Source organism: Macaca fascicularis, chromosome 1, assembly GCF_037993035.2.
Source record: "Macaca fascicularis isolate 582-1 chromosome 1, T2T-MFA8v1.1".
Taxonomy (NCBI): domain Eukaryota; kingdom Metazoa; phylum Chordata; class Mammalia; order Primates; family Cercopithecidae; genus Macaca; species Macaca fascicularis.
In genome coordinates, this window is record NC_088375.1 from 172200083 (window position 1) to 172220185 (window position 20103).

A 20103-nucleotide genomic window follows, 5' to 3' on the forward strand; every position below is an offset into this window, starting at 1 on the left:
TTTGAAATTTTTTATTTCTATGCATCCTTAAGTCTTTTCAGAATTGTGGTTTTCAAAAAGATAAATATAATTTCTTAAAATATTTTGTATTAGATCAAGAGCAGAGATTGAACATGAAGCACTGATTGATGGAAACCTGGCTACAGAAGCAAACTTAATCATTTTGGATACATTAGAGATTGTTGTTCAGGTAAGAATTCAAAGAAGAGAAATTTAAGATATAGATTTGGTAAATTGAGGTTGGAGGGAAAAGTCTTTACTGTGAGCCATAAAATTACATTTAAATATTAGTAGTTCCTAAAAGTTTCATTCCAAGCATTCTGAGATTCTTTGTAATTATAAATTCCAATAGCTTCAACTATTTCTTCATGGAGGATGATTATGAAATTTTTATCTCCTTGTCTTTCCCCTTCATGGCCTAGTCTAGCATTTCCAAATATCCTCTGAGTATTTATAGTTGGATGTTCTGCCATCAGGTGAGATTCAACATGCATGTATAGCTATAGCTACATATAGATACACTGAGTTTGTGCAGTATCCTGTGTATACTACAGCAGTGTTTCAGGCTCTTTATCTATAATCATCATGTTGGGTCCTAACAGTAGCCCTCTAGGCAGTATTATCCTGTAGTAACAATGTGATAGCCGACATGTATTTAGTTTTTTCTGTGTTAAACATTGTCCTAAGCCCTTTACAAATGTCGACTCATTTGATCCTTCTAAGAAACTCATGGCATTGAAACTGTCAGTATCCTCATCTTGTAGATGAGAATACTTAGGCACGAAGATGTTAAATAACTGCCCATAATGACGCAGCTAATATGTAGAAGAGCCAGGATTCAAATCAGTTAGCAAGATCTCTCAGACATTTTAGTAAATATATCTCTCACCTATTCCTTCCATTCCTTTTCTCCTACCACTGCTCTGCCAGGTTCATATTTCAGCGTGATTACAATGGCCACCTGCTTCATGATAACTCACTCTGTGTTCTTCCTACCATCCATTCTGTACATTTTCATGAGACTTTTCCTTTAAAAATATTTTATGGCTGGGCACAGTAGCTCGTGCCTGTAATCCCAGCACTTTGGGAAGCTGAGGTGGGCGGATCATTTCAAGTCAGGAGTTCAAGACCAGCCTGACCAACATGGCAAAACCCTGACTGGACTCTATTTATTTATTTATTTATTTTTATTGATTTATTTTTGAGACAGTTTCACTCTTGTTGCCCAGGCTGGAGTGCAGTGGCATGATCTCGGCTCACCACAACCTCTGCCTCCCGGGTTCGAGTGATTCTCCTGCATCAGCCTTCCAAGTAGCTGGGATTACAGGCGTGTGCCAGCACACCTGGCTAATTTTGTATTTTTAGTAGAGACGGGGTTTCTCCATGTTGGTCAGGCTGGTATCAAACTCCTGACCTCAGGTGATCTGCCCGCCTCAGCCTCCCAAAGTGTGGGGATTACAGGCGTGAGCCATTGCACCCAGCCAACCCTGACTCTACTAAAAATAAAAAAATTAGCTGGGTGTGATGGCGCGCTTCTGTAATCCCAGCTCCTCAGGAGGCTGAGGCACAAGAATTGCTTGAAGCCATGAGGCAGGGGTTGCAGTGAGCCAAGCCACTGCACTTCAGCCTAGGTGACAGACTCCATCTCAAAAAAAAAAAAAAAGATTTTATCAGTCATTATCCTGACTTCCTGACTAAAGTTTTAAAAATATAAAAAATTTACTAAGTCCAAGATACCTAATCCAAGATGGTTGCTTGAGCTGCAGCTGTCATGTCTGTATTTTATTCAGTGAAAAGAAACAGCAGGGACAGAGTACATTTCTTCTTTTAAGGGCATGACTCAGAAGATGAAACTTCTGTTTCGTTCACCTCTCTCTGTAGCCGGATTCAAAGTCTTCAGCTAAAATTCAGGGTTTCAATTATTTAAGAAGAAAAGAATGGTTATTTGTGTACCAGCAACATTTTTTGCTCCAGGCGCCGCTCTATTTTTCAGCCTTATCTGTAGTTGTTTTCTACATGAACCTCAAGTCAGTTCAGACTTACTTACTAATTTTCCTAAAAAACACCTTATGATTTCTTGGCATTGTATCTTGCTCCTCTTTTTTCTTGTTTAAATTATATTTATTCTTTTTCCCCCTTTTCTTATCCAAATCCTTCTTGAAGCCATTCTAGATCTTATTTTTTTTTTTTTATCTTTTAAAACTTTATTTATACATAGGGAGGCCTGTAACCTCCCTAACTAAATGGCAGGTACATCTCTATTTTATTTGTTTATTTTTAAATTGCAGACTGTTTCTGTAACGGAATCCAAAGAGAGCATTCTTGGTGGAGTGCTAAAAGTGCTACTACACAGCATGGCCTGTAACCAAAGTGCAGTTTATCTACAACACTGTTTTGCTACACAGAGAGCCTTGGTTTCAAAGGTGGGTTATTTTATACCTGCAGTGTTGTCAGACTTTTGTTTTCTTTGTTAACATTATCTAAGATCATTTGACACATTCATTGGTTAATATATGTAGTAATATATTAATGAATATGTGTAGTTAAAATTTAAATAACCTAAGATGCTTGATTCTTCTTTGCCTCTCTACTGCTGCCTGCCTTTTGGAATTTTTCATCGAATCACCTTTAACCAGTTCTGGTTTAAAAAACAGTAACTTGGATGTGGAGAAGGGCCTGAAATTAATAGCCAATCTTAAATATGGGGCTTCTCTTGTTTTCTTTCCACTTGGTTCTGTTTTTTAAAAAAAAACTCAATTTATAAAGAATTCAATATATAAGCAATTCAACCCACTGAAATTATTTTATGATGAATGTAAAAGAAGGTGTGTGTTTGTTCAACTGCTTTAAATATTTACTTCTTATATTTGTGTTCCCTCAGAAATATGTATATTCTTAAATTTTGAAGGTAGCTATTTCATTTTAATCATCCTAGAAGATGGAGTGCAGAGACGTTGATGAAAATAACTTATGTATTATTTTGTAATAAATGTAGAATTCATGTATGTTGATTACTAAGTGTTTTATGCACATTCTGATAGAAGCTTCACAACAATCCCTTGTAGATATATTATTAGGCCTATTTTGTGGATGAGAAAACTTGTCCAAGGTCACACTACTAGTTAGTAAGTGGCATAATCAACATTTGAACCCAGTTTGACTCTGTGTCTCACGCTATTAACTATTAGCTAATATCGTCCTAACCATTCTTTTAATTTCTGGGCTATATTAACAAATCTCCAGCTCAGGTTATATTAACATATCTCAGGAACTTTTACTGTAAAAATTCAGTAGTGGTTTGTTGTTGTTTTACAGTTTCCTGAACTCTTATTTGAAGAAGAGACAGAGCAGTGTGCTGATTTATGCCTCAGGCTTCTCCGACACTGTAGCAGTAGCATCAGTACAATACGGTCACACGCCAGTGCCTCCCTTTACCTACTAATGAGGCAAAACTTTGAGATTGGGAATGTAAGTATTTAATCATGAAAATTCTCTGTATTCATAATGAAATATAACTTCTGCTGATAGTTATTAAATCAGTTTTGGGAGAGCATGGAGTTTTTTGTATATTTTAAGTCTAATCATAGGCTATCTTGATATTTCTCATTCTGTGTATATCTTACAAAAATCCAAATCTCCAATTGTGTGCATATCATATGTATGTATGTATGTATGTATGTATATTAATACAGACTTAGAATATAAATGTACATTGAGCAATTTTAAATTTTAATTGTCCCTAAGTAAAAAGAAATAAAAGTTTAAGTATCTTGGCTTGATATTTTACAATTACATGTCACAGCCTTTGAAGAATTCCATTTTTTCATTTAAGTCTTTTATTATATGTTATATTCATGTGTTATATTTTTCCTTTTGAGTCAAATATTTAGTCAAATATTTAGTTTGAGTCAAATATTTATTTTTGCGTATGTAAGTATTTAAGGCCTTGAATTTTCCTTTAAGCACTATTTTTGGCATCTCCTCGGTTCTAATATTTAGTAATCTTGTCATTTCAGTTTGTATTTTCTTTTTAATCCAAAGAGTTGAGTAGCCTTTTTGTTTCAAAGTTTTGGCTGATTCCAGTGACTCACACCTATAATCCCAACACTTTGGGTGGCCGAGGAAGATTGCTTGAGGCCAGGAGTTTGAGATCAGCCTGGGTGACATAGTAAAACCCTATCTCTGCAAAAAAATACTAGCCAAGCTGGGTGGCCCGTGCTTGTGGTCCCAGCTACTCAGGAGGCTGAGGTGAGAGGATCCCTTTGAGCCCACGAGTGTGAGGTTGCAGTGAGCTGTGAACACACCACTGTACTCCAGCCTGAGTGACAGAGTGAGATCCTGTCTCAAAAAAAAAAAATTTTTTATTGTTAATTTTCAGCTTTATTACATTGTGATTGTATAGTGTATATTCTGTTTCTCCCTTTCTTTATTGTGGATCTGTGTATTTGTGTGTCTAAATATAATCTGTTTTTATGAGTGTTCTACAAAAAATCTTTAAAAGGGGAGTATTTCTGTTTTCAGAATATTGAGTTAAACATATACCAGATAAATACACCTTATTAATCACATAGACTGCATATCATTGGTTTTTTTCCACTTGGTAGAAGTAAATTAAAGCCTGTAACTGTGTTTGTCTGTTTCTCCTTCAGCTTTTATTTGGTGTACTAATACTCATAACTACTATATTTTCTTAAGAGTTTTTCTCCTTTGGAATTTAAAAGAACTTTTGTTGGTTTTATTTAAAACCTTTATTCTATTTTATTTTTTGGCCTGAATTTCATCTTTTATGGTATTAAGATTTTGACCTCTGCTTTCTTTTTAATTTGAAATTACTTTATTTGCTTTTGCCTGTTCTTTAATTTTCACTTTATTTTAGGTGTGCCTCTCATATACAACATAAGAGTTGAGTTTTGCTTTGTGATCCAACCTCTAATTGAATGAAACTTTTCATACTTGTTATTATATTATGTATGCCCAGGAATCCTATTTTATTATTTTGTTATGCCTTTCCTTCTTGCCTCCCCTTTTAAAAAAATGTGTGTTGGTTGTTTTCATCTTACACTGTATGGTCTGTTTACCTTGTTTTGGGGATGTAGTGTTTATCATATTTAGCAAAATTTCTGGTTTTGCTAGGTTGCCTTTATAGTCATGTAATACCCCTAGTCCTCTATTTCTTTAGATCATGCATTCTCAACCAGGGCAGTATTACCACCAAGGGAGTGAAAATTGGTTTTTGTGGAGGATGAGAAAAATCTTAGCTTATGGTCCTCCAAAGCTCAACACTACCCAACAACATGGCATTGCTTAGTATTTATTTCTCTCATTGGTGTTACTGGGTATCACATGAGCAGCACTGACATTAAGTTCTTGGAAAATAAAAAACAAAATGTATGCAAAATTGGGTTATAAAACTGGAGAATAAATGACTGTGATTGGAGACTTTTAATCAATTGCTTGATCTCAGTCATATGGCAAGAGGTTGCTTCCATTGGCTGCCTTGTGGATATTGTTTATGTTTGGTTCTCAGTGCATTCGTGTGTGACTTGGGCTTTGAAAATTAAGCCCAAGAAAAAAAATTTCCAATTTATTACTTCATTCTACAAAAGTTATTCAAGCAATTTTTAATTGTGTCAGTTGCTGAAAAGAAAAAAGTCAACAATATCTAAATGAATATATAGTAGCCAGAACGTATTTTCTTCCATCAAGCAAATAGTGAAAGTTCACTGAAATAACTTTTAAGAAATTAATTTTTAATTCTTTTGCTGGATAAGTAGCAGTTTTGAATGGTTTAAAAAAATTGATTACATTGCTGCTTTTGTAGTTATATAAGTTGCTAATTTATTTGTGTAATTTGATACATTACAGTTTATTTAAGCTAAAAGATTATATTAAAAGTTTTTCAGAAAACCTGCCTATAAAGGTAAGCTAAATGTAAATCATTTTCAGATTTTTAACTTAAAATTTGTATCTAGTCATTCATAACCTTGCATCGAGTAAAAAGAGTAAGCTTCATATTTACTTTCTTATGTGTATATAAATCCAGATATATATAGAGTGCATAAACAGATGTATACATCTCTGATATTAAAATATCATAGGGATGTAATTAGAAAAATTGTTCAAAAAGATTTATAAGAGGGACAATAATGAAAAAAAAATTGAGAAATTCTACTTGAAATAAGTATCTATTAACTCCCTTTAATGAACAGTAATAAAATTGCTGATTTTCTTCTTTCTCTCCTCCACCCTGTCATTCTTTGTACCTCAATATTTCAAAAAAGTATCTTTCTTACTGTTTACATTTGTATTGTTGAATCTGCATGTACTTCACTTGATTTAATTGCCACCTTCAAATAACGTTATTTGTTTTATGTCTACTGTAGGTTGTTAAGTACTTCTTTCCATCTCCTTTCTCACCCTCCTAGTTTTTTTCTTAGCTGTAACATTTCAGTCTTAGTTCATAGTCTTAGTTGTAAAATGAAATATTGCTTACCATGAGTTTTTTGGGGCTATAATTATTGTTTAGCTAAATGTTGTCCTCATCAAGGTTCTTAGGAGTAATATTTTCCAAGTGGTTTTTTTGGTTTTTTTAAGTAGAGACAGGAACTCACTTTGTTGCCCAGTCTGGTCTTGAACTCCTAGGCTCAGGCAGTCCTCTCTGTATGGCCTTCCAAAGTGCTGGGACTGCAGGTGTGAGCCACCTCACCCTGCCCACCCCACTCACCCCACTTTTAAAAATAGAGACAGCGTTTCTTCCTGTCACCCAGGCTAGACTGCAGTGGCATGATGGTACTTCACGGTAGCCCAGAAATCCTGGGCTCAAGCTGTCCTCCCACCTTGTCCACCCAGAGTGTTGGGATTACAGGCAGTAATCATTGCACCCGGCCAATTTTCCAAGTTCTTGATTGTTTAAAGTTATCTGTATTTGTAGGATAGCAAGGGTGTTTTTTTTTTTTTTTTTTTTTGAGACGGAGTCTCGCTCTGTCGCCCAGGCTGGAGTGCAGTGGCCGGGTCTCAGCTCACTGCAAGCTCCGCCTCCCGGGTTCATGCCATTCTCCTGCCTCAGCCTCCGGAGTAGCTGGGACTACAGGCGCCCACCACCTCGCCCGGCTAGTTTTTTGTATTTTTAGTAGAGACGGGGTTTCACCGTGTTAGCCAGGATGGTCTCGATCTTCTGACCTTGTGATCCGCCCGTCTCGGCCTCCCAAAGTGCTGGGATTACAGGCTTGAGCCACCGCGCCCGGCCCTGCAAGGGTGTTTATGAAATTTTTGCCTTATACTTTGAATAATAATAAGCGTGAGAAAAATCAGCAAAACTTATCAGATAAAGAACACCTCATAGGAAAAAAGGGTACTTGAGTACCATTGTCTTCTGACATTAAATATTGTTGTGGATACATTGAAAGGTAGCCTGATATTTTTCTCTGTTTTAAATAACGTTTTTTCCTCCAGCTGCTCATGAGATTTTCTTTATATTTACAATTAAATGCCTTTTCTAGAATTTGTCTTAGTATTGAAAAGGCTTAGCTTTTTCAATTACACCTTTATCCTAGCCAACTATAAATTATTTTATCACCATACTCTCAGTGCCTACTATGTAGTGTGACATATTTACTGAGTTGAATTCTTGAATTTTATCCTTAAAACTTTGGACAACTAACTGCCTTAGGGGCATTTTAAGGAGAGGAGGAACATGTTCAGATTTGCATTTTACAGAAAGTTCCCTGGTGCTAGGTAGAGGTTAGACTGAGAGATATGAAAGAAAAAGGCATGGAGATCGATTAGGAAGTTATTACAGTAATCTAAATAAGAAATGGTGAGGGTGTAAAATAAAGCAAAGGCATTGGGAATGGAGAAAGGATATATTGGATCACATTAGGAGATGGTGTAGATTTGGATTTATGGTATGAAAAATGAGAGGGGAGAATGAATTGGGGACCCCTAGATTTTTGGCATGACTACAAGAATAGTATCACTTTTTTAGATAATCAATAGGGAGAGAAGGTATTGTAGACATGTTGACTTTGTGGTACCTATGAGAAATCCAGATGGTGCTATCTAGTAAACTATGAGAGCCTGGAGTTCTACAGAGAAATATCAGCTGGAGACGGAAACATGTGTATACTGGTCGAAGCAAAGACATGGATGAGGCTCTTTAGAGTATGTTAAGTGAGAAAAGTTTTTTGACAGAATCTTTGGGAATACTGGTATTTAGGAAGGACAACCAAGGAATAAAACAGAAAAAGAGTTGAAAAAGAATAGAAAACCAGGATAAAGTGGTGCCACTGAAGATAAGGTAGGAGATTTTCAAGGAGAAAGTAATTTAAATATACAAAGATATGAAGTAGAATATTGAGCAAAAAATATTGGATACGACAATTGATATATTATCACCAATAATCTCTTAAGAATGATTTCATGGTAGAGAATGGTGGAGCAGAAATGAATTTACACTAAAAAAAAGGAAGAATGTAAGTTATAAGCTGTTAAAGGCGTTCACTCCAAAAGATTCTACCTTACATTACTTTACGCATGATGTGTGTTAAATTGCTTTCATCATAGTGTGGATGTCATGAAATGGACTAGAATTTAAATACTCCATCTACTATTTAAGAATCTTATAATGTCAATCAAGCTATTTAACCTTATCTGTAAAATGTTATATTAATAACATATGCCCATAATAAATAAATGTAAAGACATAAGCAGAATTTCTAATTCAACTCTTAACACATGACTTCTTAAAATCCTGTTTTGTAGTACATTATTCAGAACAAAGTTCTAAGTTTTACATCCTTTCTAAAATAAGATTTTGATATATATATATTATTACTTTAAAAAATATTTTGCTTAGAATGGTATTTTTTCACTAAATATACTTTTAGCGAGGAAAAATAGCAGACTTTTTAAAGCTTTTCTATATTAAGTATTGACTGGACAATTTTTCTGTTACAGAACTTTGCTAGGGTTAAAATGCAGGTAACAATGTCACTATCCTCCTTGGTGGGCACATCTCAGAATTTTAATGAAGAATTCTTAAGGCGTTCTCTAAAGACTATATTGACATATGCTGAAGAAGATCTGGAATTGAGGGAAACAACATTTCCTGATCAGGTCAGAAATGCTACTTTCTAGATCATTAATTGAAATAGGCTTGTTAAATAGGCACTTTCCAAATTGTTAAATCAAAAGTTGGTTTTTGCTGGAGGATCATTTATTTCATTTTGAATCCACACATCATGTGCCATAGATAGGACTGAATCTTTTTGTTTTAGTCAGCTACCCTTCTTTTGGAAATAATTAATTCTTTGGTGTTTAATTCTGTGCACTTATAATAGGTAGAACAGTGGACTTGGACAATACAGACAAAGCTTTCTGACAAAACATTCCTACTTATTAATCAAACAATAATATGCCTTATAAACTAAAGTTTCTACAAACTACCTTTTAGTAAAATCAGAAATATAGGAGAGAATTTTCCTTTTGTATTCTTGTATTTCCTATATCCCTCTGTTTTATTTCTACTTATAGTTCTGCTTGTTTCCAGGTGAAAGAACAAAAAATATAGATAGTCTGCTGAGGAATTTATATAAAGTTTACTACCCTTCACTTACCATATCCCCACATACCTATACTTTACAGAACCATATCAATATCATACAACTTGTTTTGAAATCTTTAGATATTTATCTGAAATATCTCTGAAACTAATTTGGTTATTATGGATGAATGACAATTCAAGAATATTTTTCATATAATTCTCTGCTGCAGGTCCAGGATCTGGTTTTTAATCTCCATATGATTCTTTCTGATACTGTGAAAATGAAGGAACACCAGGAGGATCCTGAAATGTTGATTGATCTAATGTACAGGTAGCATTTATTTGATTCATTTATGCTTTGTATAAGGGACTTAGTAAGACATACAGTAAGCATTAGATGAAAAAAATAAACACACAAAAGTGATTTGTGATTTTTCTGTATTTACATTATTTATTGTTTTTATATTTATATATTTTTTACTTTTTTGTAGAGATGGGGCTTCACCATATTGCCCAGGCTGGTCTTGAACTCCTGGGCTCAAGAGATCCGCCTGCCTTGGCCTCCCAAAGTTCTGGGATTACAGATATGAGCCACCCCACCTGACCTTGAGTGATTTTTCCAATGGTAGATTGAAAGTCCAAATGCACTTTTTCCGGGTGGCATCTTCGGATCTTCTGTGTCTCTTCTTTAAAGAACAATGCAAATATACTTATTGATTATCAAAAATAAGAGGATTTTTTAAAATATTCATAACACACACTTAACACCTTGGTGTCCTGGGCCCCAGACTTCCTTTGAAAGCCCATACCAATATTTTAAATGTAAAACTCAGTCTTTTAAGAAGAAAATACAGTGTATGAATGTTTTACTGTAACATTAATTACCTTTTTTCAATACTGTTGTGACTAAAGAATGATATTTCTAAGGGCACATTTTGAAAACTCCATAATTTTTATTGTATTAACATCTTAATAGATACAATAGTAAAACTTAAGAATTTTTCTCTGTCATATGACCCTCTGCTCCTACAATTTTGGAGTTCATTAAAAGCACAAATAAAACAATTTAATCTCTTTGAATTAAAGTTGATGTAATAAAAGTACCTTTTAGAAGTTTTCCTTTTTCCTTGCATATAAAACTTCTCTATATTTCTGTAATGAACACATGAATTTCCATACTTTTTCCCTTAACTGATTATTTCCTTAATGGTCAGATTTTGATATGGCATATTTCTTTTTTGCCCCTCCTGCCCTCCCCCACCCTGCCCACTGATATTATCCATTCCATAGGCCACAGTTATTTCTCTAAGCCTGCATAGTGACATTTTCATACTACTTTAAAACTAAATGGGTTGTGCACAGTATCAAAAACCTATCTAGGTAAACTCTGAGTGAGCTAGCTAAACTCCCTCCCAGCTTGGGAAGCATATACTAATGGAGAAGAATTTCTGTTCTAATTAGAATTGCCAAGGGTTACCAGACCTCTCCAGATCTGCGATTGACCTGGCTGCAGAACATGGCTGGCAAGCACTCAGAACGAAGCAATCATGCTGAAGCTGCACAGTGTCTAGTCCACTCAGCAGCACTTGTTGCTGAATATTTGAGCATGCTGGAGGACCGGAAATATCTTCCTGTGGGATGTGTAACATTTCAGGTAGGAATCTTCCAGATGTACATTAAATCAAGGTATGTCTTTTTTTGGTTTTAGCTTTTTCTCACTGGTGTTGAGATTTTTTTAGTTTGCAGGGAAAACTTAAAGACTTAAGCCAATGCTTCACAAGGTAGATTAACATTTCACAGTGATTGTCATTAATACATTTTTAAGGAGTACTTCTTGTTAATTCTCTTTCCACAGTTTCTTACCTCTGAACTATCAGCACTATGCTTATTTTTTCTTTTTGTCTTTACTGCCTTGTAATCAGTTACATACTTTAACATCTGTGGAAATGTATTACTGAGAATCAGAATTCAGTAGAAATTCTTAATTGGCTTTTACTTAACATAGCAGATATACCAACATTCTCTTTTCCCTACATAAAATATTAGTACATTTTATGACTAATACCATGACTCACAGATGAGTTTGCCCTCTAGTAGGGTACATAGTTCTGACCCACTAGTTGAATTCTTTGCTTACCAAGGGTCAGTTATGCTTTGCTTTTCTTCACAACCTGTTAATGGTAGGTTTGGGATATTGTAAAATTTAGTTAAATGTTTTATCTTCTGATGAAATCAGAATACAAAAAGAAAGTTATTGTTTCTCTGATAACAAAGTTGAATTTTTACAAAGACTCAGGAAAGGTGAATCTCCAAAACAATTGCTGTTGAATTAACTGTGGGCCGGACAAATAGATTGGGGGAGAGGAAACTCCTAAAATTCTAGAATAATTTGATGATCGATTTAAGTTTAAGTTTTCACTCAAAAGAAACCAAAACTTGAAATCTTTAAAAAGAATGTTGCCTTTTGGGTATTTACCCACAAGAGATTCCATGAAATCTGATCTGGAAACCCATACACACAAAGAGAAGGCCTTAGATCTAATTCAAAAGTTGATAAATGAGTGTACATCTACTGTAAATGTTTAGGAGGTTAAAATAAAATAAGGTATGTATGTATCATTTCTCTTTTAGAAATAATGGCTGATTCCAATCTCATTGAATAAGAGGGCTTTTATTATACTTGAGTTTTTTTATTAACTCTGTGTATATTAGATAAGTCAAGAGACCATTTTTGTCCCTTTTTTCCTTTATAGTTTTGAGACGATCAATTAAATAAATAAAAAAGGACTATTGATATCTCCTTAGATGTCTTCTGTCATATTACAATTTCCTTTAGCCCATGACGTTTCTTAATTTTCTTTCATACCACTTTTTATTAAGAGAAAAGTTATCTAGCAGTGGTGTTTTCATTTTATCATCTTCAAAATACAGAAAGTTTTTGGAGATTTATCTTTTACCTCTATATTACTCTCCTTTTTTTAAACCTAACCTGATAGTTACAGTTCATCTTCAGTTATTTCTTTTTATACATTTTTATGCTAGAAAATTCTGTTTCAAAAACCTTTTCAATTTATTTTTTCCCTAGAATATTTCATCTAATGTTTTAGAAGAATCTGCGGTCTCAGATGATGTGGTATCTCCAGATGAAGAAGGTATCTGCTCTGGAAAATACTTTACTGAGTCAGGACTTGTGGGATTACTGGAACAAGCAGCTGCTTCTTTCTCTATGGTAGATGACTCTTGTTAATTCTTTTTCCAGAGTTTCATACCTCTAATTATCAATGACATGTGTATTTATTCTCTCTGTCTTATGACCCTACTTTTCTTTAAAGATAATTTGTTCTGGACCTGGTATGGTGGCTCATGCCTGTAATCCCAGCACTTTGGGAGGCCAAGATGGGAGGATTGCTTGAGTCCAGGAGTTTAAGACCAGCCTGGGGAATATAGTGAGATACCATCTCTACAAAAAATTAAAAGTTCACCAGGCATGGTGGCTCATGCCTGTGGTCCCAGCTACTTGAGAGGCTGAGGTGGGAGGATTGCTTGAGCCCAAGAGGTTGAGGCTGCAGTGAGCCACGATTATGCTGCTGTACTCCAGTCTGGGCAACAGAGTAAAACTCTGTCACAAAAAAAAAAAAAAAAAAAAAAAAATTGTTTTTTATTCCATGTCCCCTAAAAACTATCTAGGAACAGATTTTCTTTCTAGATTCTTTATTGGCTTACTCCTTTTCATCTTAATAATCTGTCACTTCCCCCAGTGTTCCAGTGGTTTGGCTCACTGCAGCATCAAACTCCAGGGCTCAAGGGATCCTCCCACCTTAGCCTCCTGAGCAGCTGGGAATACAGGGGCACACCATCACGCGCGGCTAATTGTTTTATTTTTTGTAGGGATGGGGTTTCACTTTGTTGCCCAAGCTAGTCTCAAACTCCTGACCTCAAGTTATGTTCCCCTGATCAGCCTCCCAAAGTGTTAGGATTATAGGCATGAGCCACTGTGCCCAGCCCACCAGTGTTTTTCATTTGCTTGTTTATGAACCAGCATGTGATTTGTAGCAGATATTTTTTGGTTCATAAAACTTTTACTGCCAAATATTTTCTAAAATCTTTAAGTTAAAAAACATACTAAAACAAAACAGAAAGTCTCTGAGTGATATAAGTTCCTAGTTGGTAGACTGACGGGGCTCTATAAATAGATCTTGTCTATTGGATGAAATGGAGAATCTTCTTTCCAGTATGATGGGCATTGCCCTGGTGTCCAAGAAAGTTATGACCACTCATTCCGTTGGTTGCATAGTAATCCTCATTAGGTAGTTATCGGAGCCCTGGACCTTGCTCTTTAATGAACTGCATCCTGAATCCCTTACCTGACTATGCTACCACGCTATAACCCCAATCTTGTTCCCTTCCATCCATATGTGAAGAACTAAAGCAGTCAGATGAAACCCAGATGGGATGTTTATTGGAGAAAGAAAAGATAGTTAGCTGAATTCATGCTCACCTTCTTAAACCATGTTGATAGGGTCACTTAATTCCTCTGACTTTTCCGCTGAATGTTTAGTGTCCCAGCACCCAAGGTTTAGGAGACACTGAGGTTCATGTTAGGGTAAGAAAGAAGCTTGAGGTAATATGCAATGCTGCCCTCTTTCCCCTTTTTTACTTCTGTTGGGAATTGATTTGTTCTTCACCAGGCCTTATCCCTATCCTGCAATGTATTGATTAAGGGTAGATTTAGAAGGCATACTGCCAAAGTTCAAATCCTGGCTCTGCCATTTAGCAGTTGTGTTACTTCAGGCACAAATTATTTAACCTCTTGGTGCCTCACTTACCTATTAAATACATCTAATAATAGTACCTACCTCATAGGAATGTTTTTAGGATTAAGTAAGTTCATGTATTTAAAGTGCTTATCACAGCTCCTGGCTCCAAGTAAGTACTAGTGTGTTTACTGTTACCATCGTTTTCATCATTATTGGCAATTGTGAGACTCTTAAGAGTGTTTTTGCAGAGTTAAAATATTAGGTGTCGATCCTCTTTTAAAATGTTTGCCTCTAAGGACGTTGACCATTCCAGTTCCATCCCTACACTTGTCTAAGCTAGCAGGGGGCAAGGGTTTTTTGCTATTGGTGGAATGTTTTAATTAGCATAACTCTGTGTGTTTGTATGTGTGTGATTTTAATAATTCACAGTAGTGCATTTAGATTGGGGGACAGTAACCTATATTATTAAAATTCTTTTGCAGTTGTATATGATTGTAAATTTTATTCTTTTTCAATTAATCTGATTTTAGTTAAAATAATTACTGGAGCATTTTAGTTACACTAAACATATTTCACTAGTACAACTACATTATTGTTTAATTATACTCCTACAAACGTACTGGGAAATATAAGGACCATGTGTTTTTCTTTGGGAAAATATGTTTGCTGATCTGTGAAGCAATGAGGACTCAATGGCTTTTGGAAAACATCTCTCTCTCCTCTTACTACGGCACCAATCCATTATTAAATATAAAGGATGGGTCAAGCCCAGTGCCTCACGCCTGTCATCCCAGTGCTTTGGGAGGTTGCATAGTAATCCTGGGATTACCCCCATCTCTACAAAAAGTGAAAAAATTAGCTGGGCATGGTGGTGAGCATCTGTAGTCCTAGCTACTTAGGAGGCTGGAGTGGGAGGATTGCTTGAGGTCAGGAGTTCAAGGCTGTAGTGAGCTATGATCACACCACTGTACTCCAACCTAAAAAACAGAACAAGACCCTGTTTCTTATTAATTAAAAAAAAAAAATAGATAAGGGATAGAAGACCAATACAAACACATCTTGTCTCTCACTCTGATTATGTGATTATAACCATAGCAACCACTGGCCAACTAGCCCACAGTGGAAGGAAATCTGGTGGCTCAGAACTTTCTATGCTTTATTAAAGATTTGTGATTTTTTTCCATAGGAGATTTACAATAGGAGATTGCCTGCGTCAGCTTAATATTTTGGAAAAGTAAATGATTTTTGTGTCCCAGGAGGCCACGGGTTATCTGATTATAGGAGAATTGGGTATCTGTGACCAGTGTAATATTAAATTCCTTTTTCCGCTGCTCAGAATTAGTTTCTGCAAAAGTTTATATGCATAGATAAGTATACATACACACATTAGCCTTAGTGAAGTAATTATTGGGCAGATAAAAGGAAAATGCCCAATTCAAATTATAGAAATATAAATATGCACATGTGTGTATGTGTATATATTAATACACACACACACACACATCTGCATACATACCCATTTATCCAGAGGAGAAGATACATTGGAAAATTCTTTTTATTAAGCCTTAATACAGTTAAAAACTAGTATTTGTTTTTGTTTCCTATTGGAAAAGCTCCAGTGGTATTATCTTCCCCCCGCCCACCCCCCCACCCCAGATGGCGTCTCACTCTGTCGCCCAGGCTGGAGTGCAGTGGCACGGCCTCGGCTCACTGCAAGCTCCGCCTCCTGGGTTCATGCCATTCTCCTGCCTCAGCCTCCCTAGTAGCTGGGACTACAGGCGTCCGCCACTACGCCTGGCCAATTTTTTGTATTTTTTAGTAGAGACGGGGTTTCACCGTGCTAGCCAGGATGGTCTCAATCTGCTGACCTCGTGATCCACCCGCCTCGGCCTCCCACAGTGTTGGGATTACAGGCGTGAGCCTCCGCGCAGCCTCAGCGGTATTATCTTAATAGAAATATTGCAAATTCATATAATTACTTTCTTATTGATGTAAAAGAAAGCAACATCTTATAAAATTTTTTCTTATAGGCTGGCATGTATGAAGCAGTTAATGAGGTTTACAAAGTACTTATTCCTATTCATGAAGCTAATCGGGATGCAAAGAAACTATCCACAATTCATGGTAAACTTCAAGAAGCATTCAGCAAAATTGTTCATCAGGTAATGATTCCAATTTCTAGCTTCACTATTAAGGGAAAAAACTGTCTGAAAGCATTAATGTTGTTTTGTACTGATGTCAAACTAGATCCAGTGAGATGACCATTTTAATCAGACTACCAATGAACGGTCAAAATGATAGTTCGTGGCCAAAGCAAAGCTCAGTAACTAAAGTAACGGTGATCATTATAAACTATCCGCATAGTTTTTTTTTTCATTTTTGAATTATTAATTAGCAAGTTTTAAAATATTGTGATTTTTGTTTCACAAGGTAGATCATATTTCAGCTTTTTAAATTAAATGATGTGAAACTAATAAACTACTAATATTTTTAATGACTGCAACTGAACTTTATGTTTCCTAGATGTTTACATTCAATCATCCTTTGATATATTTCTAATACAAAAATATTATTTTGTGAAAATAATAAAATGGTTGTCTTAGTGTATATTTAATTCTAATAGTATTTCATTACTTTATAGTTCATTATGGAATCTACATATTATCACTAAAATTAGAATCAAATTAAACTTAGTTTTAAAATGAAGTACACTACTAGCAGTTGATTTCTTTGAAACTAAATCCTTGGCTTCATTGAAATACTGCAAAATATCCTATCGAGTCTCCTCCTCCTCCACTTTTCTGTTCCCTTCCCCTTGCTACCCTACTATTACCTACTGCTGCCAGTGTCAAAGGAGGTGGAGTATGACTATCCACTTTTGTATTCAGTATTAGTCCTACTTTGTTACCTATCAGCTTGATCTCTTCTTTTTTGCAATGAATTAAGCTGTTCTAAATGAACTGATTAATCTGAAAAGCCTTTGACAGTCTCAAAACAGGGCTGCTATCCTGTGAAGTCAGGATTTTATTGTCATCTATTAAAATGTTAAAGTCGAAAAATATTGATTAGGTTTCATGACCATAACAGGTAGGTCTTTTAATAATCAGTTGTACATATACTGTCACAGGAACCTCAAACCAGTTTCTAGAGCTGTAAATTGCAAATTATAAATGTTAGGTCTGGCACATTTAGCGCTAGTCGTTTCTGAGAAACTTTCAGCCATTTTTGTCATTGGCATTTGAGCAGAGTTGCAATTTGTATTTTAATTTATCCTGGATACTTAGTAAAGTGCAGCTCACATTAGTTAGAGATCACTTAAACATGTAAATGGAACAAGCAGCTGGGTCTCTTTCCCTAAAATTTGTACTTTTTAATTAAAGTTTTTAAAAGGCAAAATTTTAGCCACTGGGTTTTGACCAAGCAATTTATGAAATTATTGCAGGTCTTAAGTAAATGAATATGCTGTTTAAAATATCCTGCTGTCTTCTATTTGTGGAGAAGAATTTATGGTATATGGTGCCTTTGGCCTTTTTTGTTCTTTTTAAACAGTTTTTTTATGACTTGCCCTTTTTTACTTTTTATTATACAGAGTACTGGCTGGGAGGTAGGTAATGTTTTAGTTAGTTAAAGACACTAATAGATTGATTTTATAAGATTTCTTATGCCAATGCTTTGCCCACATGTGCTAGCTGTGGGCATTCTGTTGCTATCTGCTATCAACTGAATTCATTAACCAAAGAAATTTTGTTAAAATATTGTAAGTTATTTTAAGAAATATCTTATTAAGAGGTTGTAGGCAGTGCATGGAAATCCATATGTTACACTAATGAGATTCTTTGGTAAATGAGCCACTTTGTCATCACTTTAGTTTTTATCCTTCAATTTGAAGCATTTCTCTCATCAACATTTATACACAGATTTCTTTTTTTAACCATATTGTTTCACCTCATTTTACAGAGGTCGATTTATGTGTTATTGCTCAGAGGTGTAAATAGAAAATACTCTATTTCATCTGATCTCAGATGGCATCAATTACAAAACATACTAGTATTTTATATGCCTTTAAGAAAGGAAAAAAAAAAATCCCTGTGTGTTAAGCCAAGATATCCTATTAGTTGAAAGATGAATACCAACTATAAAAGCATTAAAATGTGGGCAAAAAAAGTACATTTTAGAATTGATGAGATGCTGTGTAATTTGATCTTGAGTCTCTTCACCTTGACTATAAGCACTACTGGGGAAAGAAATTCACTTTACTGGGGAGAGGGATAAAGAAATTAAGAGAACTTATAATTTAATTTGACCTCATATTCTGAAAGCATTTGATATATTATTTGATAAGACTTCACATGCTTCCTTTTATGTAGTAGTTAAGACTCACAAAAAGTTTTATGTAAATACAATCTTACCTGAAAAAAATGCCAGGAAAAATTAATTACCATTATTTTAAATGTTTTTGCAAAGTAAATAATTCTATAAAATATGCCCTAATTTATTTTGATGAGGTAAAGCAAAGTAGTAATAAGTCAGGTTTATTTAAAGCTAGGTATATTTGTGAAGTTGTGTGCTTTGCCTTTCACTTGTTGTCAGATTTATGTTGATCGAACAGCTTAGGCTTCTCTTTTTGGGTTTGCATTGCAATCCTTGTTTTAAGCCCCAGATAGAAAACCCTGGGAATAAATATTACTACTGAGTTTTCCTCCATTTCTGAAATACTACCCAAGTCTTGTTTTTCTTTAGATGAAGCCAGTACTTTTATAAATCTACCTTAATTCTCTGTATATGACTGTATTAATACTCAAAATATAATCCTCATTCCTATGGCTCAGTTAAGACATACATAAAGAGACTTGCCATGGTTATCTATGAATGATGAAACTCCTTATAAATTTCCTAACTTAGAATTAGTTGAAAATTAGGCCTAAAATAACATATTGAAACCTCTGAGCAGTTTATTACTAGTTTCCGTGATGCTAAATCGACCCCTGAAAGGTATAATTTTCACTGGTTATGACATTAATATCATTCTGTCATCATGTTTATTGCATGGTAAAAGTCTCACAGACTTTATTTTCTTGTTTATATACTTGTCACTACCTTTTACTGGACCTTTAGCTTTGTAGCTGCTAAATTTGTTGCACGTTTGTTTTTTGCTTTTCCTTTGTAAAACTTAAATGGATGCCTGCATTTAAAAAATGTGTTTTCTACCATTTGCTGCTTATTTGTTTTGAAATTTCTGTAATTAAAATGCTTTCTGTTTTCTCTTCTCTCTTGTCCCTGGTTGCTGACCCTACTCCCCACTTTTACTATTGTCTATTGTGGTAAGTTCTATCTTGTGGATATTTTTCTTTTTGACTCTATGAAAACTTCAGTAGTTTTGTTTTTTCTAAAAGCTATGTTTCTTAGCTAATTTTCTAGTATTCTGATAGAACTCTCACTGGATTGAAGTCCAGTAAGGATAATCTGTATATTGTAGAAAGGCTCTTTGAATTGATAACTTGCTCCGCAACTTATAGGAAAACCCCATCTGGGCTTATATATTAGTCACATGTTTCATGTTTTTATTGTGCTCCTTGATTTAGTACAAATTATTTGAGTTGGCAGAGCTTTTAAGGGTGTGTGTGTGTGTGTGTGTGTGTGTGTGTGTGTGTGTGAGAGAGAAAGATAACTCTAAAACTTAGTATTTTGGTAAAGTATTTACCACGCAAAATAATAAATCATGAACCTTTCAGGAATCATGTGACTGTTATCTCCTCTGGTAGTTTCAGTTCTTTAATGGCTGTTTAGTGTTCACTTTTATTTTTA

At 35.0% G+C, this 20103-nt stretch overlaps 1 protein-coding gene across 17 annotated transcripts in view; it reads left to right on the forward strand.

Annotated features, from left to right (window-relative positions):
• DOCK7 (dedicator of cytokinesis 7) overlaps positions 1 to 20103 on the forward strand; it is a 228671-nt gene that overhangs the window by 178175 nt on the left and 30393 nt on the right. For 9 of the 17 annotated variants that reach the window (XM_005543186.4, XM_005543189.4, XM_005543191.4 and 6 more), the window contains 9 exons: positions 94 to 190; positions 2289 to 2423; positions 3316 to 3468; positions 8956 to 9114; positions 9772 to 9872; positions 11003 to 11195; positions 12627 to 12770; positions 16329 to 16460; positions 17888 to 17902. In XM_005543186.4, coding sequence (XP_005543243.1) covers positions 94 to 190; positions 2289 to 2423; positions 3316 to 3468; positions 8956 to 9114; positions 9772 to 9872; positions 11003 to 11195; positions 12627 to 12770; positions 16329 to 16460; positions 17888 to 17902 — 1129 coding nt within the window. Of the gene's footprint in view, positions 1 to 93; positions 191 to 2288; positions 2424 to 3315; positions 3469 to 8955; positions 9115 to 9771; positions 9873 to 11002; positions 11196 to 12626; positions 12771 to 16328; positions 16461 to 17887; positions 19620 to 20103 lie in introns of all 17 variants that reach the window. The other 8 variants (XM_005543187.4, XM_065521382.1, XM_065521384.1 and 5 more) reach the window with 2 other exon arrangements.